Source organism: Suncus etruscus, chromosome 14 (assembly GCF_024139225.1).
Source record: "Suncus etruscus isolate mSunEtr1 chromosome 14, mSunEtr1.pri.cur, whole genome shotgun sequence".
Lineage (NCBI taxonomy): Eukaryota > Metazoa > Chordata > Mammalia > Eulipotyphla > Soricidae > Suncus > Suncus etruscus.
The window spans coordinates 66,359,169-66,375,384 of NC_064861.1; the positions used below are offsets into that span (position 1 = coordinate 66,359,169).

Below are 16,216 nucleotides of genomic sequence, written 5' to 3' on the forward strand. Positions count from 1 at the left end.
CTAACATTTTTATAAACAATAAATTTATTTCCAAACCCTGAATTATAATCAAATTAAAATTCCCTCTTTAAAGCTATTTTGTTGCTTTACACAAGATTTCATTTTAAAAAACAGCATCCTGGCCAAGTCTCTGACACCCCATGTCCCGTGGATGGTGCTGGCTGCCATGGGCTGCAGTTCAGCACCTCTGGGTGCTTGGGCGGCTTCTGGACCATTCTGCACTCGTTCCTTCCAGTGCCCGCACCGAGAAGGCCTAGCCCAGGAGGCATGTCCCCTGGAAGCTTGACGTGCCAGGGTAGGACACATGGAAGGGTTTGCCGGACAGCTCTGGGATGCTGCAGCCACAGGGTCCCTCCTCTGCAAGCCCAGTGTCAGCTCAGAGGCCAAAGCGGGCCGGTGTGCGGCGAGGGGTCATTGGCTCCCCCTGTTCTTTCCGGCCAGGAGTATAGATCCTGGTAGACCTAGAAACAAAGGAAAAGGCTCATGCATTGCACTGCCCATTCCCACAGGATGTCTAACAGTGCTGAGGGGTGTCTTGAGCTGCTCCACTAGGGATAGGGACAGAGCCCAGTTCCATGGCCAGGCTGGTGCTAAGGTGGATTCTAAGGAGCTGAGCATCTGTTCATTCCCAAGCTGGGCTTCAGACCTCCTCTGCTGAACTGTGGCTCTGCCGTTAATGGGGCAGGACCACTAGGAATCCTACACTCAGGCCCTGTCTGTTCAGCCTGGCCCCTACAGGGGCAGAATGAACCCAATAAACAAGGCTAAATTATTGAGTTCGAAGGAACTGCCCCAGGGGACAGTGCCCTGATATCCCACCATATACCCAGGAACCAGGAGGATGACACCACCCTATGGACATCGAAGTGTCACACCTCCCAGCTCTTGATTTCACCTGGGGCACTTCCAATTTGAACTTTATGTGATTCAAAAACCAGCCCCTGGGCCTAGAGCAATAGCACAGCAGGGAGGGCATTTGCCTTTCATGCGGCAGACCCAGGTTCGATCCCCGGCATCATCCCTAGCAACCCATAGGGACCCTAGAGCCTGCCAAGAATGGTTTCTGAGCACAGAACCAGGAGTAACCCCTGAACACTGCCAAGTACAACCAAAAACAATAGCAAAAAGAAAACCATTCCCCAGAACATTGGACTCTCCAAAGTTCTGGAGGTTACTGAACATGGTCATGGGCCACTGAAACGTTTGTGTTAAGTGTCAGTAAAGAGCCACTGTCTGAAGGGTATCGGAGCAGAGATGGTATCCAGGGCCCACACTGGTATCCTTTCCTCTGCTCTCAGCACTACCAGGCTAGGAGGGGCAGGGAAGCACAGCCCAGTCCTGTCTGCCAGTCCCTGAGGTGCCATCACCCACCGAACACTGCCCAGGGGGCTGCGCTTCTCCTGCTCCAGCCGCCGGGCTCGTAGCTGCTCCTCGGCCAGCGCCATCTCCTCTTCCATGGCAGATGCCTCTTCCTTGGCCCGTCGGCGGTTCTCCTAGGGACAAGAGGGGCAATGGGGGCTGGCCTCATGAGCCTGTGTCTCCAAGCTGCAGGCAAGTGCATCAACCCCAGCCTCCCCAGCTCAGAAGGAAATGTTGGGAAACAGAGGGGAGAACCACAGCACCACCCCTTTCTGCAGCCTAAGCACTTGGACCTGAGCACAGGTACAGACCTGATGCAAATGGGCACCAGGTCTGTGAGGAGCTGGAGCATAGGCAGACAGGTGAGTGGGGGCTCGGGTCACGGCACCACATGTGCCCCCACAGCTCTAAAGAGCTGTGCCAGCATACCCCAAAATGCATTTATTTCCACATCCCTGAGCCAGCCACAAGTCTAGCTCTCTGCTCATCCTAAAATAGTTTGACCCTGAGGCTGAGGCCCAGTTAGACAAAACCATGAGGAAGCAGCCACTGGTAGTAAGAACTGAAAGCATCTCCCAGGCTAAATGAGGAGGATGAGACAGAATCTATACAACAGCCAACCATGTTGTCTGAGACTTAAGTCAAGCACATCAGTCACATAAAGTGACCTTGGAACAAAACGAGTGATGTGAAGGAGGGTGGAAGGCTCTAGCGACCGTCAAGGATTAATGGTCTTGCAAGACCACAGATGGGGTTCTAAGCAAAATTCTGAGAAATAGGCAGACCCCAAGATTTATGGGTGATCTAAGCTGACACCTGTGCTACTTTAAGTCAGAGGTTACCAACTTGGCTCAGTGGTGGTTCTCAATGGAGCAAAGGGAAACAACCACAACTTCCAATCTCCCCGGGAAAAATGGTGGGGTATGGAACCGTAAGCGGGCAGAACAGTATGATCAGGGAGCAAGGTAGCAGGAGTGGAGCTCCTTGAGCTAATTTTCCCTACTTCCATGAAAGTTTGCACTTTCAAGAACTGTTTCCAGGAGCCAAAGCAATTAACACAGTGGGTAGGGCATTTGCCTTGCATAAGGCCAACTTGGCTTCAATCCCCAGCATCCCATCCAGGGCCCACTAAGAGTGATTTCTGAGCAGAGTCAGGAGTAACCCAAGTGCCACCATACCTGCCGTGACTTTCCTGCCTGCTTCACACTGTAGAACATGGGCCCCAGCTCTGCAAGCCACTCTCCATCCACAGCGGTCACACACTGCATGTACTCCTGCCATGGGAGGGAATAGGCGGTCAGGGAAGGCCAACGCTTGGGAGTATCCACATCAACACAGACAGCAGCCACTACCAGGCCCAGGGTGCAGGGAACCAGTGGCAAACACTCTGACACTGGAACGTGCCATCCAGCACCCCTTTCTCTGACCCAAATTCCTTCACACATGAGAGAATGCCCCATTCGTGATGACCAGCAAGATACCCCTACATTGCCACTACCCCTAAAATATCCCACAGAGCTACCACTACATGACACCCCGGCACAGCCACCCTAAAACACCCCACAGACCCACCACCACCAAAAGGGCTACTGGTCCCAGGCTACTAGTGTCCAACAATGGTGTTGGCAGAGCCGAGACCACTAGACGGCAGTTAATGCTGCTAATGTTGTCCTGCTGCTCCTCAAAGCCTGGCAGCAGTAGCCACAGTCTCCTGAGTCTGAGCTCATTCGGGAAACATGAAGGGCTCTGAAGGTCTATCCGGGGACCTCCATGCCGCAAGACTTACCTTAGTGGTCATGACCAGCTCGTGATACACGATGTAGTCTGGGGTATAACCCATTCCAAAGAGGGAGCTAGTGGGGTGCAAGTGGCAGGGCATCCCCGTTCGGACGTTCACATACTCCCCAATCCCCTAAGAAGACAAGAAGACAGGACACAGCCCAGGATGAGGAGGCCACATCAGGAGAAGGCTGTGCAGATGGGCAGCTCCCAACACACCACACACTGGGGTTCACACTTTGGGGACTGGGGCGCCATGAGAGGTGCAGAGCCAGGAAGACCCCAGCACCGTGGGGCTCACCTTGAGTTTGGCAGCCTGGTGGAAGTATGCGGCACAGATGCACTTGCGTACGATGTCCCAGTCAGTGCCACACGAGGCCAGGCTCATGCGCTGCTGCACCATGATGTCCTTCAGCTGCGCGCGCACCTCCCTGACCTATGGTGGGATGGCAGAGGGAAATGAGACAGACCCTCCCAACTCAGCCTGCTCAAACCCGCCCCCCCTGCCTCCCTACACCCCACTTCCCAGGTGTCCCACTCCCACACCTTCCGCATGGCCTTGGCATGGATGAAGTGGTCATTACACCAGATGGTGGAGTAGTTGTTGTTCTTCCATTGCAGGTAGACATTCAGGTAGGTCAGGTGGTCGCTCTCAGGCACAGCAAACTTTTCACGGATCTGGTCACTCTCCTCCTCTCGGCCCTGGGAAGCAAAAAGACAGGAGCTTGAATCTGGGTATGGAGGGAAGGACCTGGGTCCTCAGGTCATCTCCTCAGATGCATTCACTCTGCAGGAGCTGCAGAAAGTTGTTTGAAGGGGCTAGTGTGATAGCACAGCGGTACGGTATTTGCCTTGCAAGCAAGCAGCCAACCTGGGACAAACCCGGGTTAAATTCCTGGTATCCCATATGGTCCCCCGAGCCTGCCAGGAGCAATTTCTTAGCACAAAGCCAGGGGTAACCCCTGAGTGCCACTGTGTGGCCCAAAAAAACAAACCAAAAAAAAAAAAATGCAATTTTTTGCAGAGTAAAACAGATGTTGTTGCCCTCCAACCATTCATGAAAGCCAAGTCTCCCCGCTCCCTCCTTGAGGTTTCTGGGCAGGGCCCAGGGCCCTTGCCAGAGCCCACCTTGGGCCGGTAGAAGATGGCAGGGACTGAGAGCATGGACACGATGAGCAGTGTCTCAGAGCTGCAGCCCATGTCGCAGGAGACGATGAGCATCTTGGACAGGGCTGGGTCCAATGGGAATTCCACCATCAGCCGTCCCGTCGAGGTCAGGCCGCCTGTGAGAGGAGAGCAGAACCCCAATACTCAGAGCATGCAGTGGCATGGGCTGGAGGGGAAAGTGTCAAGGGGCCGGGTATTAGGGTCCCCCATCCCCATACCTGTGTTGTCCAGGGCACCCAGGATCCAGAGCTGGTACATGGAGTTGAGCATGTTGTCCTCGGGTGGTGGGTCCATGAAGTGGAACTGCAGTAGGTCCTGCACCCCCAAAGACTTGAGCAGCAGCACCACATTGGCCAGGTTGGTCCGCTGGATCTCAGGTACTGTCGTGGTGAGCAGCTCGTTCTTGTAGGCACTCTGGGTGTACAGCCTATGGGAGTCAAGGGGTTCGACTACTGCTGCCTGTGGTGATGCAGCCCCAGCACTCCCACAGCAGCCAGGAGAACCCCCACCCCCCAACTTTCCTCATCCCTCTACACCTGCATTCTCGGAGACCCTGGCTGTCCACCTACAGCTAACTCAGCCCACCCGCGCCTCTGCCTCCTGCCTGCCTGCAAGTGCCTTAGTCCTTCTACTGCCCTCAGGCCTGGGCTCACAGCCGGGTTTTCTTGGCTTCGGGTCCCAAGTCCCAAAATTTCTATGGGGAACATGTTCTCAGACAGTGAAAGCCTATCCTAAACCCTGAAGCAGAAAGGAGAAAGGGTAAGTGCAGAAGGAAGACAGCAGTAAGGGCGTTTGTGCAGTCTGAGCCTGGGGGAGTGCTGGACTGTCTTCCAGGGTCTGAATGGCCAAAACAAGGAGCGTTGCCCAAGTGGCCACTTGGGACAGAAAGAAACTGGCTTCCAGGTCTCCTCAGGAGTCGACTAGTCCACTCTGGGTTGGCCCCACCAGGACTCTGCACACAGCAAGGCTGCGCCGCCCTGCAAGGCCAGCACAGGGCTCCTACCTGAAGCACTGACCTGGGCCCGTCCTGCCGGCTCGCCCTGACCTCTGGTTGGCATTGGCCTGACTGATGGGGTAGATCTGCAGTGCGTCCATGCCGATCCTGGGGTTGAAGACCTACGAGAGGCAGCAAAGAAGCAAGTGGCTACAAATATAAACCTGCTGTAGTACAGGGCAGGACAAACCCGAGAAACTGCCCACACCCAAGAACATCCCTGGGGCTGGAGCATTTGTCTTGCATGCAGCTGACCCAGGTTCAATCCCCAGCATCCCATATGGTCCCCCGAGCCTGCTAGGAATTATTGCTGAACGCAGGACCAAGAGTAACCTCGCAGCACCGGCAGGTGTGGCCCAAAAACAAAATCAAGAATACCCCTGAGTCTCAAAAAGGGCTGGAGATCAAGCACCTGCCTACCCTGAGAACCCCAGAGATGGGGTAGCTTTGGGAGATGCCCAGCTGTATCCTCTCACCTTTAATTTACAATAACCAGAGTCGATCACGAACATGATGCCGTCCACCGTCAGAGACGTCTCGGCAATATTGGTGGCAACGATGCACTTGCGGACGCCATCTGGAGCCTGCAGGAAGAGGGTGCGGAGCAGAAGCGGCTGTCAGGAAGATACTACTTTCCGAAGTGAGGAGATATCTACCCTGCCAGTGAAAAAACATCCCCAAAATCTTGTCCCCCACCAAGCCACAAGAGGAACTCTGAGCTCTGGCTCAGCTTTCTTTTACCTTCTGGAAAATTTTGGCCTGGAGGTCAGAGGGCAACTGGGAATAGATAGGCAGCACAGCAAGGGCGGGCGCATTCTCCAGCTCTTCCAAGTGTTCCACAATCTGGTCCGAGGTCACCTGAGAGCAGAGACAATGTGAGTTCCCCTGAGGTCCCAGCACCACCCAAAGGAAAGCTTAGTGGTCCCTCACATCCATGGCAGGTACCTCAATGTCCTCCTGGCCAGGCATGAAGATAAGGATGTCCCCAGGAGCGCCTGACAGGTGTACCTGCAAGGACTGTTTCACTGCTGCCTCCACGTAGTCCTCCTGCGGGGTCTGCAGCAGCCATAGCCTATCAGCACATAGGCCAGGGCATGCCAGCCAGGCATCATCACACCCTACTACTCTCCACCACACCCCACTGACACTGGGGCCAAGCTGCTGCTTGGGGGCCTGACACCAAAGCTATAAGGTTGCTGCACCTATGGGTGGTGAGACCCAGTGATCTGGGTCCCACACAGACGACCCACTGAAAAGCAAATTCTTCCCCTGCTGGAGCCATCCTATGTCCCCAAGCTCTGGGGCTGCTTCCTGCCTCACAGTCACCTCCAAATCAGTATCCCTCACCCAATCCAGCCCCTGGAAGCACCTTGCTAAAGAGAATGTCCACAGGGAAGGTACGGCCCGGAATGTGGAAGATGGGGACATTCCCAAAGAAGGCTGCAAACTTATCAGCATCCATGGTGGCCGAGGTGACGATGAGCTTCAGGTCTGAGCGCCGAGCCACCACCTAAAAAGAGACTCCCTCAGAGGCAGCTCCGTGGGAGAGGCTGCTGCTTCCCAGTTTCATCAGTACTTCTCCCAAACAAACCCCAAGTCAGTGCCAAAGAAGGTGCAAGGGAGAGATCCACAAGCTGCCACCAGAGCAGCAGAGGAGAAGTGACCAGAAGGCCCCCTTTGCTTCCACCTGCTGAGTGGCTGTGAGTGCAGGGGCCCCACCTCACGTAGCAGCCCAAAGAGCACGTCAGTGTTGAGCGAGCGCTCATGGGCCTCGTCCATGATGATGGCGCTATAGTGGTCCAGGTCGGCCTCCCGAAGCGATTCCCGCAACAAGATACCATCTGTCATGTACTTGATCAAGGTGTTTTCCGACGTGCAGTCCTCGAAACGGATGGCGTACCCCACCTTGAAGACAGAGACAGAAGTTCAGAGACACAGTTGCTACTAGGGTGGAGGAGGAACCCAGCTCCTCCCACCACGCCCACTCACCTCCTCGCCAAGGCTGCCCCCCATCTCCTCACTGACTCTCTTGGCCACGGACATGGCAGCCACACGTCGTGGTTGTGTGCACCCGATCATGCCGTAGTCCGTGTAGCCGTCCTCGTGCAGGTACTGCGTCAGCTGCGTGGTCTTCCCGCTCCCTGTCTCACCAACCACGATCACGATGCTGTTGTCTCTGGTAAAGGGAGGAAACGGCAAAGGGAGAGTCAGGCTCAGTCACTCGGGGAGGCAGCTCGGAGCATGCCTGACTGGAAAAGAGATTCCGTATAGAGTGAAGCTCCATGCCGGGACACCAGAGGACAGTGAGGGGTCAGAGACATGATACAGCATCCAAAAATCCTCACCACCCCTTCACAGAGCCAGAATGACCTGATAATGGTGAGCAGCTCCTGCTGCACTGCGAAGATGGGCAGGTATTGCCGCTGCTCCAGGATAGACTTCTTCTTGGCAAACTCGCTACTGGCCTCACTCTTCTTCTTCATGTGATCTGCGAACTTCTGCTCCGTTCTGAGAAAGCACAGCAGCTTCAGAGTCTGCGCCCTGTCCCAACACCCATGACTCCCAAACTGGGTCACTGCCCTCCAGCCTCTGCCCCACCACAAGAACAGCCATAGAAATTACAAGGCTTCACCTCTCCAGAGGACCCCCCTCACCCCTCAAAACTGGCACAGCTGATCCCTTGCACACTCAGGGACAGGTCAGCAAAGCCCCTGCTCAGAACTGAGGCTACTCTAATCTGCCCAGACCCAACCCCAGCACATGGCCAGAAGGCTGAGAGAAGTCACGGCTGAAGTCAAGAGCCCAGTTGGGCGACCCTCCTCAGCATGGCACGTCCTTAGTTTAGTTTACCTAGGGCTTCTTTGGTTTCAATTATTCTGTTTTGTTTTGGGGCCATACCTAGTGGTGCTGAGGGCTGATTCCTGGCTCTGAGCTCAGAGGTCACTAGGAGAACCATATGGGGTGCCAGAAAGCTTCAAAGTGTAGTGTGTTTCCTGGGGCCAGAATGACAGTACAGTAGACAGGATGTTTGTCTTGCACATGCCAATCCAGGTTTAATCCCCAGAATCCCATATGGTCCAGAGCCCACCAGGAGTGATTCCTGAGTGCAGAGCCAGGAGCAACAAAACTGGATGTGGCCCAAAAACAAATGAAAAAAAAAGTAACATATTTCTAGGTTACAACCACCATTTATCTGTTATACCACCCGAGCCCTAAGCACGCGCCAGCCCCTACTTGTAGTCCACCTTCCCGTCTTCCGTTAGTGCTTTATCAGGCTCCTCCTCTTTCTTCACACCCATGAGGTCTCCCAGCTTGGTTCCAGCCAGTTCCCAGTGTTTGTGCTGAGCCTGAGATAGAAAAAATGGGGTGGTTTCAGCCCATCAGCAGTCTGTGACTGAAGGGACTAGCAGCAATTTCCTCTGATGGAAGGAAGGTTCATATGACCCTACAGGCCACCCCAGCCCCAAGCCAGACTCCAGCCTTCAACTCCCAAAGTGTCAGGGCTCAGGCCCTGGAGGCTGATCTTGGTGCTATGGGTCCTTAACCTTCCCCCAGGGACCCAGCCTAGGAGGACATGTGAGTTCTCTAAAGGAAGTGAGAAGAGAAGCAGTGCCCTAAATCAACCTTCTTGCGCTCCTTCTGTTCCCGGTGCTTGCGCACAGTCTGGCTGCCTTTACGAGCAATGATGGCCAGGTCAGAGGTGGCATCTTTGACAGGAATCACAGGCTCAGGCTGCAGAGGGAGAGAGAGGTCAGTTTCTGCCAATCGAGCAGCCGACCAAAAGGTCCCCTGCCCCGGAGCAACCCACCACAGAGAAAGGCGGCCACGCTGCCTAGATGAGGGTCTCAATACCTCACCTCTTCTCTGCCAAGAGAAGGACACCCACCTGCTTGGTGAAGACAATGCGCCCATCCAGGAAGGGAGGCACCAGATTGTGCACCATTAGATGCACCTTGGCCGCACTGTCTTCCTCAAAGTCCTCGTCCACCTCCAGCCGGTGGACCACCCCACTGGTGAGCATGCGGTTGGTCTCCCAGCGTTCATTATCCTGAATGGGCCATAAATGGATGCCATGCTCAGACATAGCCACCCAGGTCCAGGCACATCCAGCCTTGAGTTCTGATAGAGGGGGGTTAGACCAGGGAGTCACTCCTTGGACAGAGGCAGCACTGACTCCCAGTGGCCTCACTACTGGCCCAAGCTAAGCACCGCTCTCCGGCCCACCCTCTACATGGACATGCACAAAGGTACACTGGCCTATCAGCTCCAAGTGCTGCAGAGAGGTTGAGATAAGGGGTGCTGTTTTCAGCTACTTGTGGGAGAGACAGAACAGAGGTCAAGGTGCTTGCTGGATGTGGCACAAAAGCCCAAATTAAAAACAAACCTAAAGTGAATTCTAAGCCACTGCTAGGGCTCTAGGCCAGGCCCCCAAGCATGACCAGCTGTCTCCCTGTGTTTCCTACTCCTGCTCTGCTCCCCTCACCTCATTGATCTGTCTCCGCTGGGCAGAAATGCGCTTCTGCTTCTGCTTATGCAAGTGCTGCTCCCGTCGCCTTACATAGTCCTCAGAGGAGTAGGCCAGGGGATTGTGGAACTCATCGTAACCTTCATCCATCATGTACCAATCACGGTCAGCTTGCTGCAGCACACAAGACAGAGCAGTGAGGACAAGGGCTGGGCCACAAGCTGAAGACTAGAAGCTGGGGTCTGGGGCTTCAGGAAGCAGCCTCATGTGGCTGCACTCCCTTAGGTTCGCCACCTGGGGGTGCCAGTGCACTAGAAGCAATAGGTGTGACCTTCCCCAGGAGGCAGGAGGCTTCTCTGTGGAGTCAGAGCCCTTCTGAAAATCTCTGGAAAGAGATTCCAGGGCTATGGGTTTCCGTTTCCTTCACACTGTTCACTGCTCAACTGTCTAGTCCTTCTAGTGTGTAATTTGAGGACCCCCACAGCTGTCACTTATGGTCACTTACATGCCCCTGGAAGGTCCCATCACTTCAGCCCCATAAAAGATGTCCAAGTTTACCCTCTGATCATCCTCCCATTGCTGTCGCTCCTCTTCGGTGTCAAAGGAAATCCCGTCCTCACCATCCTCACGTCGTCCTGAAGAACAGGGGCAGATCAGCTGTCATGACCTCAAGTTTATCTCCACAGCATTGTGCAGGCGTGCCAGAACCAAGGTACCTGCTCTGTGGCTTCCCTGGGGTGTGAGACGCTGCTTCCTACTACCCCACCTTACCTCGACCCCTGGATAGCCGCGGGGTGGAGCCCAGGTGCCTTCTGTCATCAGCCCACTCGTTGTACTTATAGGACGGGGTTGGCAGGGGAGTGTCATCTGAGTATTTACTCCGCACAGACCTGGCACATAGGAGACCCAGTATTGTGCCTGGCAGGGACCTGAACCATGAGCGCCAACGTACCCTCATCACACCTGCCCTTGGCTACCCACTCCAGGGTGCTCCACCAGAATAATACCTATCTCGGCTAGATGGCCGGTGGCCCCGCTCTGAGTCCCGATAGGAAGGTGCTGGTGAGGGTGATTCCCACTGCGAACGCCGGGAGGAACTGTAGCCGCTCTCCTCCTCCTCCCAGGTGGACCTTGACGGGGTGCTGGCATCTGGGGCACAGGGAGACAGACACAGACAGCAACTTATTAGACCAAGATGAGGCTCAACAACTAGGGCTGAAGTGATAGCATAGTTAGGGTGCTTGCTTTGCACACAGCCTACCCAGATTCAATCCCTGCCATCCCATATGGTCCCCCAAACCTGCCAGGAGAGATTCCTGAGTCCAGAGCCAGGAGTAACCTCTGAATATCACTAGGTGATCACCAGGCCACATTCTTACTCAGCAGAGGGCCGAGGGCAGAGAACATTCCCACCTGGCTCCAACTACAGATCCCAAGAAATTCGGAAACTATCTGGAATATTGGCTCTGTCAATGGGCAATCCATTAAGGATAAGCCACAGGAATCTCACAAGTGACCCCATAAGCTCACAAACAACGTTGTGGTCTACCTTTAGGTCGATGTCGCGGGCTCTCGGGCTCACTTCTTCGGCTGCTGCGCTCTGACCCACCTTCCCGCTCTGACCTGCTGCTGTGGCGGCTTCTGTCCCGCTCATCTATCAAGAATGACACATGGTTTTCAGGAAGCTCTGGGTGGCCGCTAACTTGCTGACTTCACCCTGACTCCATCTCAATCAGTTGCTACCTGCCCTGCTCTAAGGCTGATCCAGGGGCTCTTGAAAAATCAGACAGGGGCCAGTGAAGTGGCGCTAGAGGTAAGGTGTCTGCCTTGCAAGTGCTAGCCAAGGAAGGACTGCGGTTCGATCCCCCGCCGTCCCATATGGTCCCCCCAAGCCAGGGGCAATTTCTGAGCACTTAGCCAGGAGTAACCCCTGAGCGTCAAATGAATGTGGCCCAAAAAAAGAAAAATCAGACACACAATCATGCTTTCAAGGATAAGAAAACTGGCTAGAATGTTCAAATTCAAACAGCTATTTTCCTTCAAGAACTGAAAAAAGAGCAGTTACATGTCTCTAGTCTAATTATGAATCTATGAACTATAAAATGCCTGTGATTCCGTGCAAAGCCAAGGATGGATTTTATGTCTCGCTTTGCCAAATCACTGTCCTTTATAGCCAAGGCAACTGTCAGTTATGGTTTCTGAGATGTGCCTGAGGGAAGCTGGGATCCCTTATGTATGAACGTTGGAAACCCCAGGAAAGAGGCAGGAGTGTTCATACATGAGGAGCTGTAGGCAGGCATTTACCTCTGTCTCTCTTGCGCTCCCCATCTCGATCACGCGACCTCGCCTTCTTCCGCTCCTTTTCTTCTTTGGAGGAAGCATAGACCCCGTGTTCCCGCCGCTCTCGCTCTCTCTGCCGACTGCGCTCCCAAAACTCTTCACTCACACCACCAGGATGCGAGGGGGTCTCTACTCGGGCCAATCGATAATGCCTGAAAAAGTTAAGTTCACTTTATAAGAGAAATCCTGACCCCAGATTTTGGGCTGAGTCAATAATGGCCTGTCTTTCTCCCCACCAACTTCACCCAAAGCATTGCTAACTTCCATCACCTGCTCTGCAGTAACCTTTGAACACTGTCTACAAATCTGAAGAATATATCAATTTCTCAACACTATAAAACTATAGTAAAACCCAAATATGCTAGACATGCAACAAGAAATTTACTTTAATTCCCTTTTGGGCTAGAGTGATAATACAATGGGTAGGGTATTTGCCTCGCATGCGGCCAACCCAGGTTCTATCCCCAGTATACCATATGGTCCCCCCGAGCCTGTCAGGAGTGATTCCTGAGTGAAAAGCAGGAGTTACACTTGTGCACAGCTGGGTGTGGACCCCAAAACAAAACAAAAACAAAAAACCTCCTTTTACATCGACTCAGGTCAAAGCCTTTACCTGTCAGTCCGGCCACTTCGGCCAGACTGCTCACTGCCATCCTCCTCCATGTCCTTCTGGTCATCCTTGCTCTCTTCCCAGTCCTTGTAGGAGGAGACTCTGGACTTCTTCTTGTCCTCCGCTTCTTCCTTCTCCTCTCGCTCCCTCCGTTTCAGAGAAGCCAGCAAGTCTAGGCCGAGCAAGGAAGGGCGGGGAGCTGGAGCCTTGAAGACGTGCTGCTCATTAGCTGCGCTCTTGGTCTTACAAATGAGACCACCAACCTGAGAATCCAGGTCAGTGCCCTCCAACCGATGGATCGAGGTGTCCTCGCTCGAATCCTCCATGGTAGACTCTGGGAAGTGCCTAGAAGGAAGACAAACCAGGTGGTAGAGGACATTCCAGGGACAAAGGACATAGGAGACCCAGTATTGTGCGGGGCAGGGACCTGAACCATGAACACCAACGTACCCTCATCATACCCCTCGGCTACCCACTTTGGGGTACCCCACCAGTATATTACCCGTCTTGGCTAGACGGCCGGTGGCCCCTCTCTGAGTCCCGATATAAAGGTGCTGGTGAGGGCGATTCCCACTATGAACGCCGGGAGGAACTTTAGCCACTCTCCTCTATCTATCTTGCTCTATCTCAGGGAAACTAAGCTTCCTCTTCTAAACCAGGATTTCTTTAGCTAAGTCTTGCTAAGATCTGTCCATCAGATCTCAGAGAAACTTAACAGATCCTCTGGCTAAATGCCAGCACATATTCCCAAACACTGGTTTCCCAAGAAGATATCACTGAGTCAGGGCAGACCACACTCAGATTCCCACAGAACATGACAGCAGTATTGGGGAAACACTACTTAAATTCTAAGTCAGAAACAACTTAATCAACTTAATTTTAATTAGACATAACACTTCTTTTTTTGGTTTTTGAGCCACACCTGGTAATGTTCAGGGGTTACTCCTGGTTATGTGCTCAGAAGTTGCTTCTGGCTTGGGGGACCATATAGGGCACCGGAGATTGAACCCATCTCCATCCTGGGTCAGCCGTGTGCAAGGCAAATGCCCTGCTGGTGTGTTATCGCTCCTGCCCTGCACCTTTATTTCTTTTTTTTTTTCTTTTTTCTTTTTCTTATTTATTTTTACACCTTTATTTCTTAAGTGGGAATGGTCTTTGCTTTATCTACTCAGAGAATCCAATATGAAAGTATAGGTTAACATTCTCTATCCATAAAGTGTTACACAAGTATAACTATAATAATATCTTTGCCATTCTTCTATATGTTGATGGGGTTCTCGCCATTTTTTCCCCAAATTATTCTATCCCTCTCTTTAAACCAAAGTTATAGGGCTACCTGTGATCCATATATTGAGTGATTTGGGAAGATAAGCTGTATTTTTAAAGCATTTTTTTCTGTTTAATAACACTAAATGTTAACCAAAACTACTGAAAAACACAAGAGTAGGAAATGGTAAATCTGCAAAATCTTTTTTTGTTGTTGTTGTTTTTTGTTTTTGAGCCACACTCAGTGAGGCACAGGAGTTACTCCTGGCTATGCACTCAGAAATTGCTCTGACTTGGGGGACATATGGAATGCAGGGATCGAACCCAGGTCCGACCTGGGTCAGCCGTATGCAAGGTAAACACCCTACTGCTGTGCTATCGCTCTGGCTCCGAATCTGCAAAGCCTTTAGATGACTGTAAAATTTTTTGGTACTCAACTTCCAACAAATCCCTCTTTACTTCCCATTAAACACCATCCAATTATTAACATACAATAGCAATTGTATGGTTTCCCTTGTTCCAAAAAGTCAGTGAATTACAGGAACTATCAAGAGATGGGTTAATGCCAGAATCCAGAATACTTGACCTAGTTCAGATTAATGTGCACAGCTACATAGAGTTGTATTGCTTGATAGAATGACCACATCATATGAATGCAGAAATGAGAGCTGAATTTGGGCAAATGCCATCAAACAGAAATGGGCAGCTGGGAGTTATACATCAGTGAGTGAACACACATGAGGAAATCTAAACAGAAAGCTAGAGATATGCAGGCTCTGTTCGAGAGTTTTCAGAAAATACATGCCCAGAATTCATTTGACAAATAAATGACTATACGTAAACTAATGAAAGAACAGGAATTCAAACATTACTACAGGCTCCAAGGAAAGATACCATAGCACAGACAAAGAGCCTGATAGACAAGATGTAACTACCTGCTGAGAAAAAAAAAAAGTGGAGGGAGTTATAGGCAGGATTGGGGAAGTATACAAGAAAGAATATGAGGAAGAAACTGGTCTTGCTCATTCAATGAACACTGATTGAGAGCCCTCTGCAAACTAATTTCTGTCCTTTGGCAAAAAGGGACAGCAGAGAACAAAAGAAAAACCCCTGCCTTCTTAATGACATTTTGGTAGAGATAAGGAGATCATCTAACCAACGAGAGAGAGAGGGGAGAGAGGGAGAGAGAGAGAGAGAGAGAGAGAGAGAGAGAGAGAGAGAGAGAGAGAGAGAGAGAGAGAGAGAGAGAGAGAGGGAGGGAGGGAGGGAGGGAGGGAGGGAGGGAGGGAGGGAGGAGAGAGAGCGCGCTGTGTATCTGGCTAAGGTGGAAACTTGGGAAAGATGCTGAGAGAGAGGGAGGGAGGGAGGGAAGGAGGGAGAGATCTGTGTATCTGGAGTGGGCTAAGGTAGAGACTTGGGGAAGGATGCTGATGAGACACAGACAGACAGACAGACAGACAGACAGACAGACAGACAGACAGACAGACAGACAGATCTGTGTATCTGGAGTGGGCTAAGGTGGAGACTTGGGGAAGGATGCTGATTGAGTCCGGAACAGCATCCATGGAGTGAGATCGCCCCAGGCAGCCGAATCGGAACAGAGCAAAGAGAAAGTCCGGCGCATCTGAGACCAGTGTCACATCCCGTAAGCTAAGTTAGCACTTGGGGCGGGACCAGGAGCAAGACTTGCCAAAGCCAGGCCCAAACCAGAGGCGAGACAATATCCGCCTCTGGGAGCTGCCAGGATTGGCACAGATCCGAATCAGAACAGGAAAGGGACACTCACCTCCCCGAGACCGGCACACGGGACCTTCGGTCCCAAATTCGGGGGCTGCGGTGCCTCCAATACTTGCTCAGACAGCCTTAGAGAGCACAAACCCACACCTTCAAAGCGTCCATTACTGTCCCATAATGCCTCGTGAGAGAGCCTCGCTCTAGCCATCGAAGATACCATCGAGAGCAACCGGAAACGTCGTTCCAGCGTCCAACTACGAGACGGAAAGCCAATAACAACTTCCTTTGGGGCTAGAGAGACCTCCTTCGGAACTCTTATCACCGACACTTCCGCATCTCCTTGGAGCCAATCACGCTTAAGCTAAGAGGCGAGACCCCGCCTCCAAATGAGAAGAGACACGGAATCCGTCATGTTTATTAAGGGCGAAAGTAGCTCTACAGCTTCCGGTCCTAGTTTAGCATCCGGGAAGGCGAGTAAAAATTCTACCTTCTATTGGCTATT

At 52.4% G+C, this 16,216-nt stretch overlaps 1 protein-coding gene across 1 annotated transcript; it reads right to left on the bottom strand.

The window, feature by feature from the left end:
• Positions 1-6: 6 nt before the first annotated feature.
• DHX38 (DEAH-box helicase 38) lies at positions 7-15,903 on the bottom strand. Its single transcript, XM_049786333.1, has 27 exons — positions 15,767-15,903; positions 12,718-13,059; positions 12,069-12,256; positions 11,314-11,418; positions 10,772-10,913; positions 10,536-10,654; positions 10,323-10,399; positions 9,783-9,938; positions 9,186-9,347; positions 8,924-9,031; positions 8,534-8,646; positions 7,670-7,807; positions 7,289-7,475; positions 7,019-7,204; positions 6,669-6,809; positions 6,245-6,355; positions 6,041-6,157; positions 5,776-5,883; positions 5,309-5,421; positions 4,524-4,732; positions 4,267-4,421; positions 3,685-3,840; positions 3,440-3,574; positions 3,146-3,271; positions 2,538-2,633; positions 1,372-1,493; positions 7-461 (listed from the first exon to the last, which is right to left on the bottom strand). The coding sequence occupies exons 2-27, from the start codon at positions 13,038-13,040 to the stop codon at positions 377-379; spliced, it is 3,678 nt and encodes a 1,225-aa protein (XP_049642290.1). The 5' UTR covers positions 13,041-13,059; positions 15,767-15,903; the 3' UTR covers positions 7-376.
• Positions 15,904-16,216: the final 313 nt, after the last annotated feature.

What these genes read in the sequence shown, in the direction of transcription:
- DHX38 (XM_049786333.1), bottom strand. Translation starts at nt 13,040, where the DNA reads ATGGAGGATTCGAGCGAGGACACCTCGATCCATCGGTTGGAGGGCACT. An exon ending in CCCGCGACATCGACCTAAAG is followed by an intron (nt 10,914 to 11,313) that starts GTAGACCACAAC and finishes CCTGTGCCCCAG; the next exon opens with ATGCCAGCACCCCGTCAAGG. An exon ending in GACGGGAAGGTGGACTACAA is followed by an intron (nt 7,808 to 8,533) that starts GTAGGGGCTGGC and finishes GTGCTTTCTCAG; the next exon opens with AACGGAGCAGAAGTTCGCAG.